Source organism: Argentina silus (assembly GCF_951799395.1).
Source record: "Argentina silus genome assembly, chromosome: 5".
NCBI lineage: Eukaryota > Metazoa > Chordata > Actinopteri > Argentiniformes > Argentinidae > Argentina > Argentina silus.
Window position 1 is genome coordinate 12,846,663 of NC_139659.1, and position 17,014 is coordinate 12,863,676.

The 17,014-nt window shown below is 46.0% G+C and overlaps 1 protein-coding gene across 3 annotated transcripts in view; it reads right to left on the minus strand.

The window, feature by feature from the left end:
• Nucleotides 1-1,580: 1,580 nt before the first annotated feature.
• LOC310805122 (dual specificity testis-specific protein kinase 2) overlaps nucleotides 1,581-17,014 on the minus strand; it is a 20,672-nt gene continuing 5,238 nt past the window's right edge. For 2 of the 3 annotated variants that reach the window (XM_083670672.1, XM_083670671.1), the window contains 8 exons: nucleotides 10,039-10,229; nucleotides 8,784-8,905; nucleotides 8,438-8,486; nucleotides 7,937-8,086; nucleotides 5,323-5,499; nucleotides 4,744-4,827; nucleotides 3,469-3,555; nucleotides 1,581-3,178 (listed from right to left, as the gene is read on the minus strand). In XM_083670672.1, coding sequence (XP_083526798.1) covers nucleotides 3,077-3,178; nucleotides 3,469-3,555; nucleotides 4,744-4,827; nucleotides 5,323-5,499; nucleotides 7,937-8,086; nucleotides 8,438-8,486; nucleotides 8,784-8,905; nucleotides 10,039-10,218 — 951 coding nt within the window. In that variant the 5' untranslated portion in view covers nucleotides 10,219-10,229 and the 3' untranslated portion in view covers nucleotides 1,581-3,076. Of the gene's footprint in view, nucleotides 3,179-3,468; nucleotides 3,556-4,743; nucleotides 4,828-5,322; nucleotides 5,500-7,936; nucleotides 8,087-8,437; nucleotides 8,487-8,783; nucleotides 8,906-10,038; nucleotides 10,230-11,561; nucleotides 11,936-17,014 lie in introns of those variants that run through there. The other variant, XM_083670673.1, reaches the window with a different exon arrangement.

The window sequence follows — 17,014 nt, forward strand, 5'->3', positions numbered from 1 at the left end:
AATGAGCTTTGATATGCTCTATGTCTCTGTGGGATTTCATGAGCCATTAAAGTAGAACAGAAATGGTATGGGGGCATTTTAATACCTGCTGTTTTTCAAAATTGTACTGTGATGTTTGAGTTTAGTAGATATGGGACCTATGGGCTCAGGAGTTTTCCCTGACCAGGAACAACTCCTAGTGGTCCTAGTTTTGGATATGAATCTCTCTGGCCCCTTCTGTGCACCAGCTCTTTGTTTTCTTTTGCTGCACTACTTACCTCTGGGGGGGGATTTGTACATCAGAGACGTGTTGTTGCTTGCCTATAGCTTTTCTCATTCGCACTTCACACAATACCACTCTTTCAAACAGAGCCAGTGTTTTTCCACCCAACTGGAGGCATCATTCTCCCTGCTGAATTCCAAACAGGCGCCTTGCCCCCACCTGTCTTTATATGGATTTACCTCAATAAGCAATTTGGTTGTAGCTTCATCAGGAGTGATTGGGGAATGGGGCTTGATTTGGAATTCAGCGTCTGTTCCTGTCCTCTGTCATTCATCAGCCAACACTACCACTTCACCCCCCTTTTCCCACACCCCAGCGCGGGGAAGGGACCTATTCCAATCACTCCACGTCCCTTTCTCACGATTACACACACATTGCAGATGATTACCTCTAGTGGTATATCACCATCCCCTCTCCGTGCTTCCCGGCTCCAAATGGATTTTTGATCTGTGTTCATCAATTAACGGGGCGACCGCAGTCACCCAGGACTGTACACGGCCCCCCATCCACCGGCGTTTGTCAACCGCTATCGTTCTTCAGCGTGCGCGCCATCGACAGAGCCGTAAATCCACGCTGCTCTGAGCCGCCGCCTCATTTACAGAAAAAGAGCAGGCAGCCGCCGAGGGGGCTCTGTGACGAATGCTAATGTTAAGTGTCAAATCTGCGGAGAGAAACGTATCCACAGAGTCCTCTCTGGAATACTAAAGAGGAGTGACCCTGATCCTGCCACACCTCACATAATATAAGGGCCAAGACGATGGTACTTTGAGCTGGAGCCAGTGAATTCTAATGCAGGACCGAGAGCACAGGGCCCAGAGATGATTAGCTTCAAGGTCGTTAGAGCCTATCGCCTCCTTTTGACCAAGATTGGCACAACCCCTGATTGTAATAGCAGTTGTCGCTGGTGTTTTACACTCAAGGGGACCAGAAGTGATAATGCATCTCAAAGGTGTTTGCGAGGATCTTTGTAGTGCTTTTCCATTGTTCTTTAGACATGTGACATCATTGAGCAATGAGATGAAAATGAATATTTTTTTTATAGAACCACAACATGCCGTTCACTCTCTGGGAATAGGCTTGAAGATTGCTTTCAGTTTTACATTTTTATTGCTTTTATGGCAACAAGGGAATAATGCCGATGTGGCTAAATATGCAACAGGGGATGACTCCCTGTTCCTGACTCCCTGTTGCAGAGGTATTCAATAGAGAAAATTGAGAAGATTGAAGATTTTCTGAGAAGTGAATCACATGTTGCTTTGAATTACTGAGCAGTTTTGTTTTACGTAGTTTTTCGTTTTCAAGTAAAGAATCAAGCATGTTCATGCTCTATGCATTTTATTAAACAATGCTTTAGATCTTCCATACAAATCTATAGATATTTATCAAGTAAGCAAAATACTAGTTTACCCATAGCGCAAGATGTCCAACAGATTCACAAAATATAAACATACAACTGTATGGATTTGATATGGTAAACAATTGTATTCTCACTGAAAAAGTGAGACTTAATAACAAGTTACTGTACAAGCAGGACAAGACATGACGGTGTTTATAAACCAATGTGCAGCGGCAGTTGGTGAAGTCTTGCTGATGTTAGCCTTCCCAATGTTGAGTTTAGTATTCTTTATTTCACATCCTGAGAGAGAGGGGGAGAGCAGTCTTTCCTTCCTCCATCTTCCTGGCCCTAGTGCTGTACACCAGCCCTTACCTCACACCTGTCAACTCTGTTCAACCACAACAGATAGGCTGTGACCTTACAAATGAGAAGGAACATATAAGTGAGACTCAGAAAGTGGTGAATAAGAGAGAGAGAGAGAGAAAGAGAAAGAGCAAGAAATAAAGAGAAAGAGAGAGAGTGTAATTTGGTCCGTCTCCACACAGTGGCACACTTCCTCCAGGCATGTAACAGTCTGTCTAGTGCAATGTAGTCCTGTCTCCTGTTCCCTCAGCTGAGCCTATAGTCCTGTCTCTTGTTCCCTCAGCTGGTCCTTTAGTCCTGTCTCCTGTTCTCTCAGCTGAGCCTATAGTCCTGTCTCCTGTTCTCTCAGCTGAGCCTATAGTCCTGTCTCCTGTTATCTCAGCTGATCCCTGTAGTCCTGTCTCCTGTTCTCTCAGCTGATCCTGTAGTCCTGTCTCCTGTTCTCTCAGCTGATCTCTGTAGTCTGACCATGCCCATTATCTCAAAATGACAGTTAGAGAGGAGAGGAATTGCTTCTTTTTTTTTCTTCAGTTACCACTAGTCCTGGCTGATGGAATATGAGTAGTAGTCCCACATAAAGGTTCAAATGACAGAAGGATTGGAGGCAGCTTTGAAAGAGAAGAGATAAATGGGCGAATCAGGCCAACTCTAACTGTCCTTAGATTCAACAATTTTCAACAATTCAAGGTTTCTTTCCAAGTGGAATCAAAAATTATACAACTTAAGTGAGTCAGGAATCGCTCTTGAGGGAATTTGGTCACACGGTCTAGTCTCTCTTTCGCCCCTGTACATGGACCCACACTAATTGAATTTGTACTGCGTAGAAGCACAGTGGGGGAGTGAGTTAGTTGAACTTGACTTGAAGTCATCCAGTCTCTTTGTTTGTCTCAGAAACACAGAATCACACAGACGCAGCAGTGAGGACCGCAGTGTGAGCCCACAGGCATGCTGATGAGCAGCGGGTCTGAAAGATAAAGTGCCTTCACCCGGTTTAAGACTCTCTTGTGTGTAATGTGTGTGTGTGTGTATGTATGTGTATGTGTCTGCCTGGCTGCTGCTCTCTCCTCTGTGCAGTAGTCCACAATGTCCTCTGGTCTGGGGGAGTAGGGCCCCCCTCATCCCGTGGTCAGGTCCGTGTCTGGGGGCTCCAGAGTTTCGGCGATGTCCTCTAACATGTCCAGCAGCTCTGAGAACGAGGGTCTCCGAAACGCATCCATCTGGATCACATGGACGGACATCAGGACAACAGGTTAAACATGGACACTGGGTAGCTTCTACATATATAACACATGTAAATGTTTCCCACAATCTCATTGTTTAAGACACACTCTGTGTGTCACTCCCCAGTCTCCGTACACATGCTTCCACACTCACACTCCACTCCTCACTCCTCTCATTGCATATTCTCTCTCTCTCTCTCTCTCTCTCTCTAACTCACTTACTCACTCTCTCAGTCTCACTTTCATGCAGTGCTCCTTCTCTTACACACACATGTTCCAGCACTCACCAGACAGCATCTGGCAGATATCTCCAGGATGCGTTGTGGACAACCCTGTACCATCTCACTGAAGGCCTCCACGTCCAGACCGTAGTCCTGACCGAACACAAACAACAGGCTCTAGACAATTCTCTAAGATGGATCTAGTCATTTAAGAAATCAAATATCATTTAGAGGTTCTATGTTGGAGAAGTACAGGTCCAGCAAGGAAGTTGTGAAATTCCAACCCCAATATACACTCACCGAAGACGTTATTAGGAACACCTGTACACCTTCTCATGGTGGAGGTGGTGTAATGGTGTGGGGAATGTTTTCTTGGCACACTTTGGGCCCGTTAATACCAATCAATCATCTGTTGAATGTCACAGCCTATTTGAGTATGGTTGCTGACCATGCATCCCTTCATGGCTACAATTTATTCACAAAGCAAAAGTCGTCTCAAACTGGTTTCATGAACATGACAATGAGTCAGCTTCAGTGGCCTTCCCAGTCACCGGATTTGAATCCAATAGAACACCTTTGGGATGTGGTAGAACGGGAGATTCACAGCTTTAAAGTGCACCTGAAAAATCTACAGGAATTGCGTGATGCTATCATGTCAACATGGGCTAGAATCTCAAAGGAATGTTTCCAACATCTTGTGGAATCAATGCCACGACGAATTGAGGCTGTTTTGAGAGCAAAGGGAGGCCCTACCCAGTATTAGTATAGTGTTCCTAATAAAGTACTCGGTGAGTGTACCTCTGTTTTAGTCAAGTACTAGCCTACACAATTCACAGATCTCTTACCTCTAACAGTGAGAGTATGACTGTCTCACCCTGTTGTCTTCCTAGTTCTAATGACAATGTTACACATAAATCTAATTTAGGTGAAACTTCAATGACCACATTAAAGTCCCGTCCCTGTCCCTCGGCTCCCCCCTGTCCCTGACCTTGCTCTGACCTGCCCAGGGAATAATAAATTCTAAGTAATTGACCATGATCTACATACAAATGTCACTGTCACAAATGATAACTACAGTCCTATCAACTAGAGTAGAGGTCTAATGGTCAAATTATGCACCATCACGTAATAATGTCTGAACTGAGCAGGATGAAAATGAATTAACTCAGTTCCTTAGCGTTATGGCATAATGTCTGTTCATTCTAGAAGCAATCTATAAGAGGAAGGCCTATGGGTGCTCGGTTTTGGGGTGTGTGTGTGTGTGCGTGCGTGCGTGCGTGTGTGTGTGTGTGTGCATGTGCGTCTGTGTGTGTGTGTGTGTGTGTGTGTGTGTGTTTGTACCTTTGTTCTGGGGAGGATCTCAGGATCTGCTGGGATCCGTCCCAGAATCTCACACAGCATGATCCCAAAGGAGAAGACGTCGACCTGGAGGAAACCAATCACATTAGAGTGAGTGTGTAGGCCTTTGTATGCCTCTTGTTTTCAGGCAGAATTCCACTGCAATCTTATTCAGAATTTGTATTCCCACAGACGCAGCACTAACAAGATAAATAAGGTTTCATTCATTTCTATTATTAGTCACATTTTACACTGACATTTTATGTTGCCCCTATTTCAGTGTAGTAACTCTGTCATTACTCAAGCAACACAATGTTATTAACTCATTTAGTGCCGAGGCTGAATAAAGTCACCCAAATGGTCAACATTCTAGAGTACTAAGGGTGACTTTATGCACCAAAAATGCCTAAATTATGATGCTTCATGTTGTAGCCAATCAAAGTGTTGTTGCTAGGTAAACACCATATAAAACACTTGGCCTTCTAGGTGGTGAGGGTTCCGGAATTCTTTGGCAGTTGGTGAGTTAACATGCTGCCAAATAGTACTGTTTTGTTGTGGAAAGCATATAACAGTAGGAAGTACCTTGCGGTCGTAGGGTTCCCCACGCAGCATCTCAGGGGCCATCCAGAAGGCAGAGCCTACCAGTGACATCTTCCTCTCGGGGTCGTTGACGGGCAGCTCCACCATCACCTCCCTGGCCAGACCAAAGTCTGTCACCACCGCCTCCCTGCCCCGTGACGTCACCCGGATCAGACAGTTCTGCACACAGCAATATTCACAATGTTAAACCTAGGAGTAGACCACAATGTCACACGTTCAAAAACCTACACAAATGTAAACATATATAATAAAGAAATAGATTTCAATCTGCATATCTTCATAGAGCAGTGTGTCTAGTCTAGGTAAAGGCTGTTATTGAAAACCGACTGCAGTTCAACAGATTCACCACCAGAGTGAGAGAGAGACATCCTCACAAACCATGAACTTGAGCCTCCTACACAGCTGCTGTGTGTGGGTAGTCATAATGAGCCTGAAGGTAGCAACCTAATTCCATATACAGCACAGTACAGCATTTGTACATGTTATTAAACGCCTCTTTATTCAGTGTTTGAGAGCATGCAAGTATGACTGACCACAAACCACCTGGAGGTAAACCACACAATTCTGACTGGAACAAAAGGTTACACAGCAGGATGGATGTGGAATAACAGAAGACAGTTACAACATTTGACACAACTCTGAAAATGCTTAAGATTGGTTTACTGTGTTATCCCAGACTATACATGGCTTCTGCAGAAACACAAAACCCTCCGAAACCAGAACGTTCCATTGGCTGCTTCATAACCACCGCCCTCCCCCTGCCTCTCTGAACAGTAAATTATTGAGATGTGACCGGGGGACGTGGGTAGGCATTTTGTTTGCCCAATCTGCATGTTGATAGAGTGGAACACAAGAGGTGGTTTAGCCTGAGATTGCCCCTTGAGCCCTGTATCAACGGTGTATCGGCTAGCACAGAGAAGAGTGATTTATTTTGGTCCTGGAAAGGGCTTGGCTGATTCGAGTTGGAGCAGGGTGTTTCCTGCCCCAGGTCTGTAATGACAGGGCCTGGGGAGGATCACACCCACCACCACTATCCACAGCCTCCCTTAACCAAACACCCTATCACTTGTGGTTTTAAGACCACAGACAAGGACTATAATGAATCTATGATGAGAGAGGGCGACTGTGTGTGTGTGTGTGTGTGTGTGTGTGTGTGTGTGTGTGTGTGTGTGTGTGTGTGTGTGTGTGTGTGTCACGGGCATGCTGTGTGTGTATAAACAACCGTTGCATTGTGAACGTTAACATTGGAGTCTATGTTGTTAGTTAGTGTGGAAGGACATAGACACCCTACACCCATACAGTATAGTATTTTGAGACAACTAACACACATGTTGTGATCCCCGTCAGGCTTGCAGATGCTGAACACCCAACATCAGCCCACTCCCATGAACGCCTGCTGTAGCTGTCCTGCACTGTGTAGCAAGCGAGGCTGGTGGAGGTAGAAATCGGAGGAGGTGCTCATTGTAATGCATGGAATGGAATGAGGAATTCCTTATTCTGGTCCATGCATTACAATAAGCCCACTCTCCGTTTATTCTGTTCCATGCATTACAATGACCCTGTCCTCCAGTTTCTACCTCCACCAGCCTCCCCTGCTGTGTAGGCTAGCACTGTGACAAGGGCCTGTCTTTGAAGAATCAAACCAAGAATCAAACATTTCACAAGTTATTCCTTAGAATAAAAACAGTTTGGAACTTCTAACAGCAAGGCCAGCCTTTGGTAGGTAAGGCTGCAGCAAAGACGCTGAACAAAACCTCACATTGACAGGAATCTGTCCCCTACAGTGAAACTCTGTGAGTCAGTGGTATCTAAGGCATGCTCCGAGCATGAATATATCAGTATGTTTCAAAGAGGGAGTATTCCTTCACAAACTCGTCGAGTGAAACAAGCAGAGCCAATGAAAAATGCAAACCCCGCGGCTTCGTGCTGTGTACTAACAGTGAAGCAGGGCAAGAGACAGAGAGAGAGAGAGAGAGAGAGAAAGAAAGTGGGCCGTAGAGCCCTTCAGTATTATGGGAGTCAGTAACACATGCATATTGAATATTTAATGCAGCCTTATGGCCATTTACGTGCTTCTAGACATAGTTGGCTGACCCTAAGTATCTCATTTAAAGCTTAGGAATGGTTTTATGGCTGTACAGACATGCACTTGTTCTTACAGTCTTTCACTGAATCCCAGCCGGGGTCTTATACAGTGCATTCAGAAAGTATTCAGACCCCTTCACTTCTTCCACATTTTGTTATGTTACAGCCTTATTCTAAAATGAATTAAATTCATGTTTTCCCTATTGTGTTCTTGGGGACCTTCAATACTTCAGAAAAATGTTTTGTACCCTTCCCCAGGTCTGTGCCTCGATACAATCCTGTCTCTGAGGTCTACGGACAATTCCTTTGACCTCATGGCCTGGTTTTTGCTCTGACATGCACATGCTTCTTTGAATTGTGAGCTAAGAAATGTGATTCGTGATTGGTTTTGGCTGTGGCACCACTTGAATGATCTGTGCAGTGATTGACTATGGCAGACTGTGGCACCACTTGAATGATCTGTGCAGTGATTGGCTAGACAGACGCAGTGCAGTGATCCTCCTGAACGTACCTTGGAGTTGAGGTCCCTGTGATAGATGTTTTTGTAGTGCAGGTAGGTCATTCCCCTGCTGATGTCACAGGCCAGGTCCACCTTCTCTCTCCAGCACAAAGACACATCCTCCTGGGCCAAGAGGTCCTCCAGACAGCCCCCACTCACATACTGGTGGAGCAGCAAGTACATTCAATTCAGTTCAATTCAACTTTATTTGTCACAACAGGGGTTGCGCCATTACAGATATTCCATTCATTTCTATGGAATGAACTTATACAGTACCATATAAAAGAGAGAGAGAGAGAGGAATAATGAAAGAGAAAGGAATAGAGAAAGAGAGATTTTTTTAGAGAATGTTTTAGTTCATTTATTTTGGTTATACAGACTTATACAGTCAATCTCTTCCCTCCAAAAACCGAGTGACTAATTCCACATGCAGCACTGAGAGGGAAATACATCTATTCTGGGCCTCCTCCCTGTTTATCAACATGATCACACAAACACAACTGTGAATCTCACCTCCAGTATTGGGTATAGTTTATCTTCTCGCACGCAGATCCCAAGATACCTGAGATGAATAAGCAACACATAACAGCTTGTATCACCATCTTAATGTTATACTGTACGTTTTACAAACATCTCCAGGCACTTAATAATCCACTAAAAACTAAAAATGTTCCATGTTCGGTATATCGCAGGGACCAGGGGGAAAATCGGAGAGCAGAAATCGAGAGAACGAGCTCATTGTAATGGATGGAATGGAATGAGGACACTTTACCGGTAAAGTACCACTTTACCATTCCTCATTCCATTCCATGCCTGTCCTCATTTCTACCTCCACCTGCCTTCGCTGGCAGGGACTCACCTGACAATGTTGGGGTGTGAGAGTTTCTGCAGCAGGCTGATCTCTCGTACGATGCTGTCCTGGTCCACATCATTCTTATAGATCTTCACCACCATCGTCTTCCTCGTTGTGCTGTGCATCACCTAGACAACAGGGGGCGATATACAGGGCTGGCCTTTAGCTTCGATTGACAATCCTGTCCTTTCATTGAGACTATCTATTTCATTCCAGAAGTTTCTGAAGTCAGATAAACCCTGCACTCTGAGTGACTCACAAACAAGTGTGGAACGCAGTGAGCCTCTTTTACAAACAAAACAAACAACGCATAGTTCCTTGCAGAACAACAACAACAACACAAATACGTGCGGTGACTAGAGAGTCTTAATAACTTCCTGAGGCCATTAAACCTTCCTGCATCCTATTGTCTCTGTCAGGCGGGAGCGGCTCGGCGGTACACTATGTTCTCGCCACGCTAGCATCCTTTGGCACAGGACCTGGGAGCCGTCACACTGACTGCAGCACTCCAAACAGACGCTTTTCAGAACCAGGCTGTTCCAGCTTCGTACGTCTACGATGCGTATCGGAGCTCCAGCTTCAACACAAACATGTTCAACAATAGAAGGAAATGCACCATGGCCCCAATGCACTTGTGAAATGTGTGACCTAACATGGCCCTCAGAGGAAAGATACCAGCAGGGCTGAAGACACTGCCAGACTGTTCAGTTACTGCCAGACTGGACCACCGTAGAACACAATAGCATGATAGTCTCAATGTTATTCTATGACGGCCTGTAGACGGTGCCTCACACCTAAGCAGACGATTGAGGGAATTCAAGCCGTGTTCTTTGTTCCTTGGGCAGGCTGACACAGAAAAGGGCATGTTGGGAGTGTAATTACTGATGTCATGTGTTGAAAGGGTGTTTAAGGGATCAGTGCTGAGTTGGTAGGACACAAAGTGGATTTGTCTGTGCATGTAACTAACTATTGTTTGCATTGTTTTTTGCCAATTGGTTGTCCTTGTGTGAAACTAATATTTACCATCAACATAACAACCATGTTAAACCTGGTGCTTTGAGGAGGTAATTAGAGGGGGGAGAAATATGAAAAAGGAGAAATGTCTGTCAACTCTGCGCTTTCCCTCTTTCCCACACAGTCTACTCTGTCTGTCTGTCTGTCTGTCTCTCTCTCTACCTCGCACGCGCGCACACACACACATACACACACAAACACACACACACACCTACAAGTTTTTTCAGCCACCTCCCTACTATCCTACCTTGTAGACCTTTGAGAAGAAACCGCTCCCGATCAGCTCAGCGCTGAAGTCTTCCCAGAACTCCAGTTTCCTGACGGCGGTGCGGAGTTTCTGCCAGCGGTCCACCTGGCAGTAGGTGTCAGATGACTCGCCAAGGAGCGTGGGGCTGCTGGGGTCAGGGGTCACCTCTACCTCACACATACTGGACTCGTCTGGTGAAGAATAGGGTCACATGGTCAGACAGTGTTGAGCCCACTTGTGGACCACCATAAACACTTCAGTTCCTCTTTAATCTAGACCTCTGGGGGGGTAAACACTCAACCAGTAAGCATGAGATGGAGTAATTTTCATCTCAAGTCAAATGGGGAGGATTTGAAAGTGAAATGTGCTGCTCATGCTTAACCAGATTGGTGGAAGAAGAAAATATGCAAATATGAAATAGACTCAGACTCTGAGATGAAAGCCATTCTGGAATGAAAACATCATTTGCACAGCAAGGGTCTAGGAATCTGTATTCCAGTCCAGTGCATGCCATTAGGGTACTCCTATCATCTTTTCCACAGGGAGATATTTTATCCACTGACGTACTTGGTTAGAAATCTTTCAAAAAATATCCCTGTCTAATTTTAGAGATAACTTTATCAAAGAGGAGAGCCACAACTACGCCAAGTGGAACACCCTTTTGGAGATGGACAATCTTCAGTCTGCTTATGTGGTCTATCACATAAAACCCTGAGAACTCACAAACACTAGAGAACTATGACAACATCATCAAAACAGCTTACATCAACGTTTCAGAGAGAAGAAACTTGTAAAAGGAAACCAGGGTGGGCTACTGTACGTCACACCTGCTCATGGCCAAACAACGGTCTGTTTGTGGGTCCTCACTGAGAAAGGTTTGTTCACACGAGATCCAATCATACACGCTTGTCATGCCATCTGCGATAGCGCAGAGTGCAAATAGTTTCGCTAAATAGTTTCAACGCAGTGATCAGATAAGGCATGTTGCATGACAACGCTGTAGTGGAAGGTTGTGATTAAAAAACAAAGATATGATCAAATCGGTTTTATTTTCATAGCATTGCTTTCTATCGCACTGTCACTATCTACGTCAACAGTAGAAAGATAATTAATTTACATTGAGGGACAGGAATAGAAAGAAACTAGATTTAGGGTTAACAAATCCCCTTTCACTGAGCATAGTGAACCAGGGGAGGCTGCTGGAAGTAGAAATGAGGACGGGTTCATTGTAATGCATTCCTTATTCCATTCCATGCATTACAATGAACCCATCCTCTGATTTCTTCCTGGACCAGTTTCCCCTGTAGTGAACATATAACCAAAAGTATTACTAGAATCTTAGTTATGAGGCTCTATATTTGGAAGTCATTAGAAGTGTCAAACCTGTTACACTGAGACACCGACATTCAAAGACACCAGCATTTAACTCTGCTCCATTTAATATTCAGTGTAGATAACGGCTTCTAATAATGTCACATTGACACCGAGTGGTCACTCAGACTACGCCTGAGGCAGAGTTTTACCTTGAAGTGACAGGCTGACATCTGCGTTTAACAGGACTTCCCAGAAGGATCACCCCATGACGCAAAACCAGGCTTAAACGCCAGAAAAAGAGCCCAAAGCTCACACTGATATGTGACAGACACTACAAGGTCTCTGTTTTTATGACCCCCAGCAAAAACAGACAAAGTTCCCTGTTTTCCGTTTTCTTCAGTGAACATATGATATTTGCCCTTTTCTTCTCCTTTTTCCTTATCTGACGTCCAAAACCAAGCAAATATTTCTTGAGCCCCGAGCCAGAATTTCACAGCTGGGTAAGAAAGTTGAATCACGATGGTATCTTCGCGCAAAGACGTTACGGTGGATGTACAGCTCAGGGAGCCGCGGCCGTGAGCCTGAGGCAACGTGGTGATGAGACAAGGAGTAAACGCAGGGGACTTGTGACCCCTGGGCCGGGCCTTCACACCTCCCTGCCAGGCAGAACCACGCCCCCCCCCCCCCTGCCCCCCAGGCCTCAGGCCACAACCCCAGAGACAGGGCCAGACTCTGACTGGAGCCAGAGAGGTCATGAAACACACAGCGCAGCACTGCCAAGTATGTTGTTACTCACAACAACAGATAATGGGAGTAATGTTTTGATGTGACAGGACCCTGGACTGAGCCGCACCGGGCTCTCTACCTCACTAGCAGGGTTGACGTCAGATGAAGTCACTGTGGATCTGTGTTCTTTTAAAACATGAGGAGCCTGTTCTACTTGGGTCGTTGATTGGGTTACACTCGTGTGCGACACACAGCGATACACCCCAGGCCTGTGTGTGAGATGTAAGGCAGAAATACATATGCGAGGCTCATGAGCTCACCATCCTGCTGCTCCAGGCCAATGTTCAGGTGTGTGTCAGGAGATCTGGTGGTGAGGTGCTTCTCTAACCTTGTCACGCCCTGCATATCACCTGGATCACATGACATGTTACACTTGTTTTATTGTCTACACTCACTGAACACTTTATTAGGAACACTATACTAATACTGGATAGGGCCTCCCTTTGCTCTCAAAACAGCCCCAATTCTTCATGGCATTGATTCTACAAGATGTTGGAAACATTCCTTTGAGATTCCGGTCCATGATGACATGATTGCATCACGCAATTCCTGCAGATTTTTCAAATGCACTTTCAAGCTGTGAATCTCCCGTTCTACCACATCCCAAAGGTGTTCTATTGGATTCCGATCCGGTGACTGGGAAGGCCACTGAAGAACACTGAACTCATTGTCATGTTCATGAAACCAGTTTGAGACGACTTTTGCTTTGTGACATGGTGCATTATCATGCTGGAAGTAGCCATTAGAAGATGGGTAAAATTGTGGCCATGAAGGGATGCACATGGTCAGCAACAATACAATAGGCTGTGGCATTCAAGCGATGATTGATTGGTAAAGTGTGCCAAAAAAACATTCCCCACACCATTACACCACCTCCACCATGAGAAGGTGTACAGTGTTCCTGATAAAGTGCTCCGTGAGTATATAATCATGTTCAAATGGTCCAACTGTGTGCTTTTCTAAAGTTTTTGTGTGTGCATGGGAAAAGGACAGCGAGTGAGAGTTAGAGAGAGAGAGAGACAGCACAAACAGTGTGCTTGTGTGTGTGTGTGTGTGTGTGTGTGTGTGTGTGTGTGTGTGTGTGTGTGTGTGTGTGTGTGTGTGTGTGTGTGTGTGTTGCATTAGTGCAAGAGATATTTCATCAAGCACAGATAATCACATCAGCGCCAGGGAGAATGTTACATCACACACACATTAATAAGCCATCTGAATCCTGGCCCCTCTGCCTCTGACGTGCGTCTGTCCAGTAACGACTGTCCCTCTCTCTCCCTCTCTCTCTCTCTTTAACTGCCTCTTTTCACTAGTTTCATTCAATCTCCCCTAGGCGGTCCTATAACCACACTCCCATCTACACCGCCATCCTATCCATCAACCTGGCCCCTGGCCCTCCGTAAAACCCCGGGTATCCGGATCTCATTACCATCAAACAATCCCATTACCACCACCCCCCACAGTGGTACAAAGCACATCACACAGACACACAGAGGAGAGGTGAGTGACCATCAGATCCCATAAACAGTGGGTGGTGGTGGTGGGGGGGGGTCATCCAAATGACCACAGTGTTCAGTAACCTCTCCTCTCCTCTCTCTCAACAATGGGGCACTGATTACCAAACTAACGTAAACAGGGCGTATGGCATGGGAAGGGCCTGTTAGGTAACGTACTGCTAATGCCAGACTAAATGGACATCCGGCACATGGTTGTGTAAACCCATTTGGGCCCTGGGAGGGATAGAGGGGTAAAAGGTTAGGATTTACATAGAGAGAGAGAGGGAGAGGGAGAGAGAGAGAGAGAGATGGATTTTTAAATCTAACCGCTTTTCTACCATCCACTTCCAGTGGCACTAACAAACCTGCACTAAGAAACAACGTGTAAAACATCACATAGTGTATTCTCTTCTCATTCCAGGAGCATTGGCTCTCCAGCACTTCATTGCAAGCAATCAAGCTCTAGTTCCCTTGGATTGATGATTTAATGTATTAGACAAGTGTTGCAGGACAACATCATCTGATTGCCAGATTAATTGAATCAGTCGTTTTCAGTAAGGACATTGAGTATAGTCAGCAAAAGTGAGACAACGCAGTCCTCATAGACAAAGTCTATCTGACAAGGGAGAGTCTGTTCTAATGGCAGGAGATACTAGTGAACTCCTCTCTCTCTAAACCATGTTTCTTCATATGCGTAGGACACATAACACTGCATGATAAATCCTCTACTGTGCATGACACACACACACACACACACACACACACACACACACACACACACACACACACACACACACACACACACACACACAACACACACCATTGAAGGCTAGTGGAGGTAGAAATCGGAGAATGGGCTCTTTGTAACACTTGGAATGGAATAGGGAATGGTATCAAACGCCATTCCTCATTCCATTCCATGCATTTACAATGTGCCAGTCTTCTGATTTCTACCTCCACCAGACACACATATCTCATTCTTGCGTCAGTCTCATACTTCCTGTAACGATTAAGTCATTTTCGTTTGTTTTTGTGTCAACACACTGAAACCTGCTTGGCTGGTCCCTGGTTGTGGCAAGCTTGTGGTTTGTTTGGCCGGGGGCGATGTTGAATGTGAATGTTGTTTATCGTTCCACACTGAGATCGAAATGAGGTTTGGCAGAGAGTTCAGAGCTTCCTCCTCACATTCTCACCCACCGGAGCTCTCAGAGTGAGCTAGAGAGTGGGCAGAAAGGCCAGCCTCGACACCATCCCAGGGCAGTGTGTGTGTGTGTGTGTGTGTGTGTGTGTGTGTGTGTGTGTGTGTGTGTGAGTTAAGTTTTGTGGGCTGTACTGCCTTCTTGGACATCATTCCATGCTGTGAGCATGTGTGTGTGTGTGTGTGTGTGTGTGTGTGTGTGTGTGTGTGTGTGTGTGTGTGTGTGTTGTGCATGAGTGTACACTTATGGATGTAAGGGTACAGTATGTGCCTTAGGAGCATGCATGGTAACTGAGTGGTCATCCTGAGCATCAATAAGAAGCTGTGTGTCACATAACTGGCATGTCTGAGTCGACAAGATAGTGAAATGAGAATGTGGTTGTGCTAGTGGAAGTACGGTATGTACCTGGCATAGCAGCAGGAGAGAGGGACAGGGAGAGAGAGAGAGAGAGAGAGAGAGAGAGAGAGAGAGAGAGAGATTTAGACAGGACAGATAGACAGACACAGATAGACAGAGAGAGAGATAGAGAGACAGAGACAGAGACAGAGAGAGAGAGAGAGAGAGAGAGAGAGAGAGAGAGAGAGAGAGAGAGAGAGAGAGAGAAAAGAGTCCACCCAACCATCACGGTACAAGCTAGGTTAAGCTTTGCAGGTCATGCAGAAGGCCACCCACCACAAAACAATTGGCCACCCACGTTCACAAATGGCCAGCAGTTGATTTCATAACACTTGCTCATCCTCTTACAACAGCAGAGAGGCCGAGAGAGGAGAGGAGGAGGGGGGAGGGGGGAGGGGGAGGGGGGAGGGGGGAGGGGGGCCGTCAGAGTGAACAAGGCCTGCCTTGTGTGGGCGATGTGATGAGCACAGAAATATATAAATAAACCAACAAACCAACAAACAAACACTTAACGTTGTGCTGGCCAGTCACATTCGGTATTGCGTCCGCATGGCACACACTGATAATAGCATGCCTCTCTCATAGCGCAACATCCAAAAACTAAAACGCCACAGACGAGAGGTCATGTTGGAGAGTGACAAAATGGAGGCTTTCCAAGAAAGCCGCGCATGTGGATGGTGATTCGTTATGGCTCCCCGTGACCTAGAGGGTGGCGAGTTGGCAGGCAGGGGTTTGGCCTGGTGTTGATGGTAAGAGGATCAGGCCCAGGCCCAAGCTGTACTGTGCTCTGCTGTGCTCTGCTGCGCTGACTGAATAATTCAGAGTGGAACTGTCCCTCCCTCTCTCTCTCTCTCTCTCTCTCTCTCTCTCTCTCCCTCTCTCTCTCTCTCTCTCTCTCCCTCTCCTCCTCCTCTCCTCTCCCTCTCCTCCTCCTCTCCTCCTCATCTCCTCCCCCTCTCCTCTCCTCCTCCTCTCCTCCCCGGCCCCTGTGACACCCCTCGATCAGGTTACTTCCTGTCACACTAGCCGCCTCGGCTCCCTGGGTCGCGACCTGTTGCTTCCATAAGGGTGTGTGTGTGTGTGTGTGTGTGTGTGTGTGTTTGTGCAGGCATGCACGCATGTGGGACCCCTCACAGTACAGGATCCTGTTCTACTGAGAATGATTGATCACTTTCAACATGCCTAAAAGTCTTTTTAGATGGCTGCATCTATATCTACTGTGTACATGTACTATCAAATCTGGTGCTTTAATCAAGATCTGTTCACAGGAAAACTTCATTGACTAGGGCTAGGCCTCCTTGAGCAAGGTCCTGGTGAACAGGCTATAGATCAGGGAAGGCTGGTGGAGGTAGAAATCGGAGGACGGGCTCATTGTAATGCATGGGGTGGAATAAGGAATGGTATCAAACCCGTCCACCAGCCTCCACTGCTACAGATGGTTACCATGGTGAATTGCAGTTCTCTGAACATCATCAGGTGTGTGTCGTGTCTGGCCTGTGTGTGACTGAGCTCTCCGGCTATAAAATAAAAGGACATGTTGGAGAGTGACAAAATGGAGGCTTTCCAAGAAAGCCGCGCATGTGGATGGTGATGCTTTCATTATCTCTCACAATCAGCGCTTTACTGGTTTTCCACAGGGAAACCCAATCTCTCCCACTCCCAGTTACGGTGTGTTCCAGGGATTAAGGCCAAACGCTACATAATTTATTCCCAGTCCAGGACATGAGGCCTGACTTCACCTGTGAGCCTCTGGACACCTCTGTGGTATAGTTATGTTAAGTTAAAGGTCCAGTA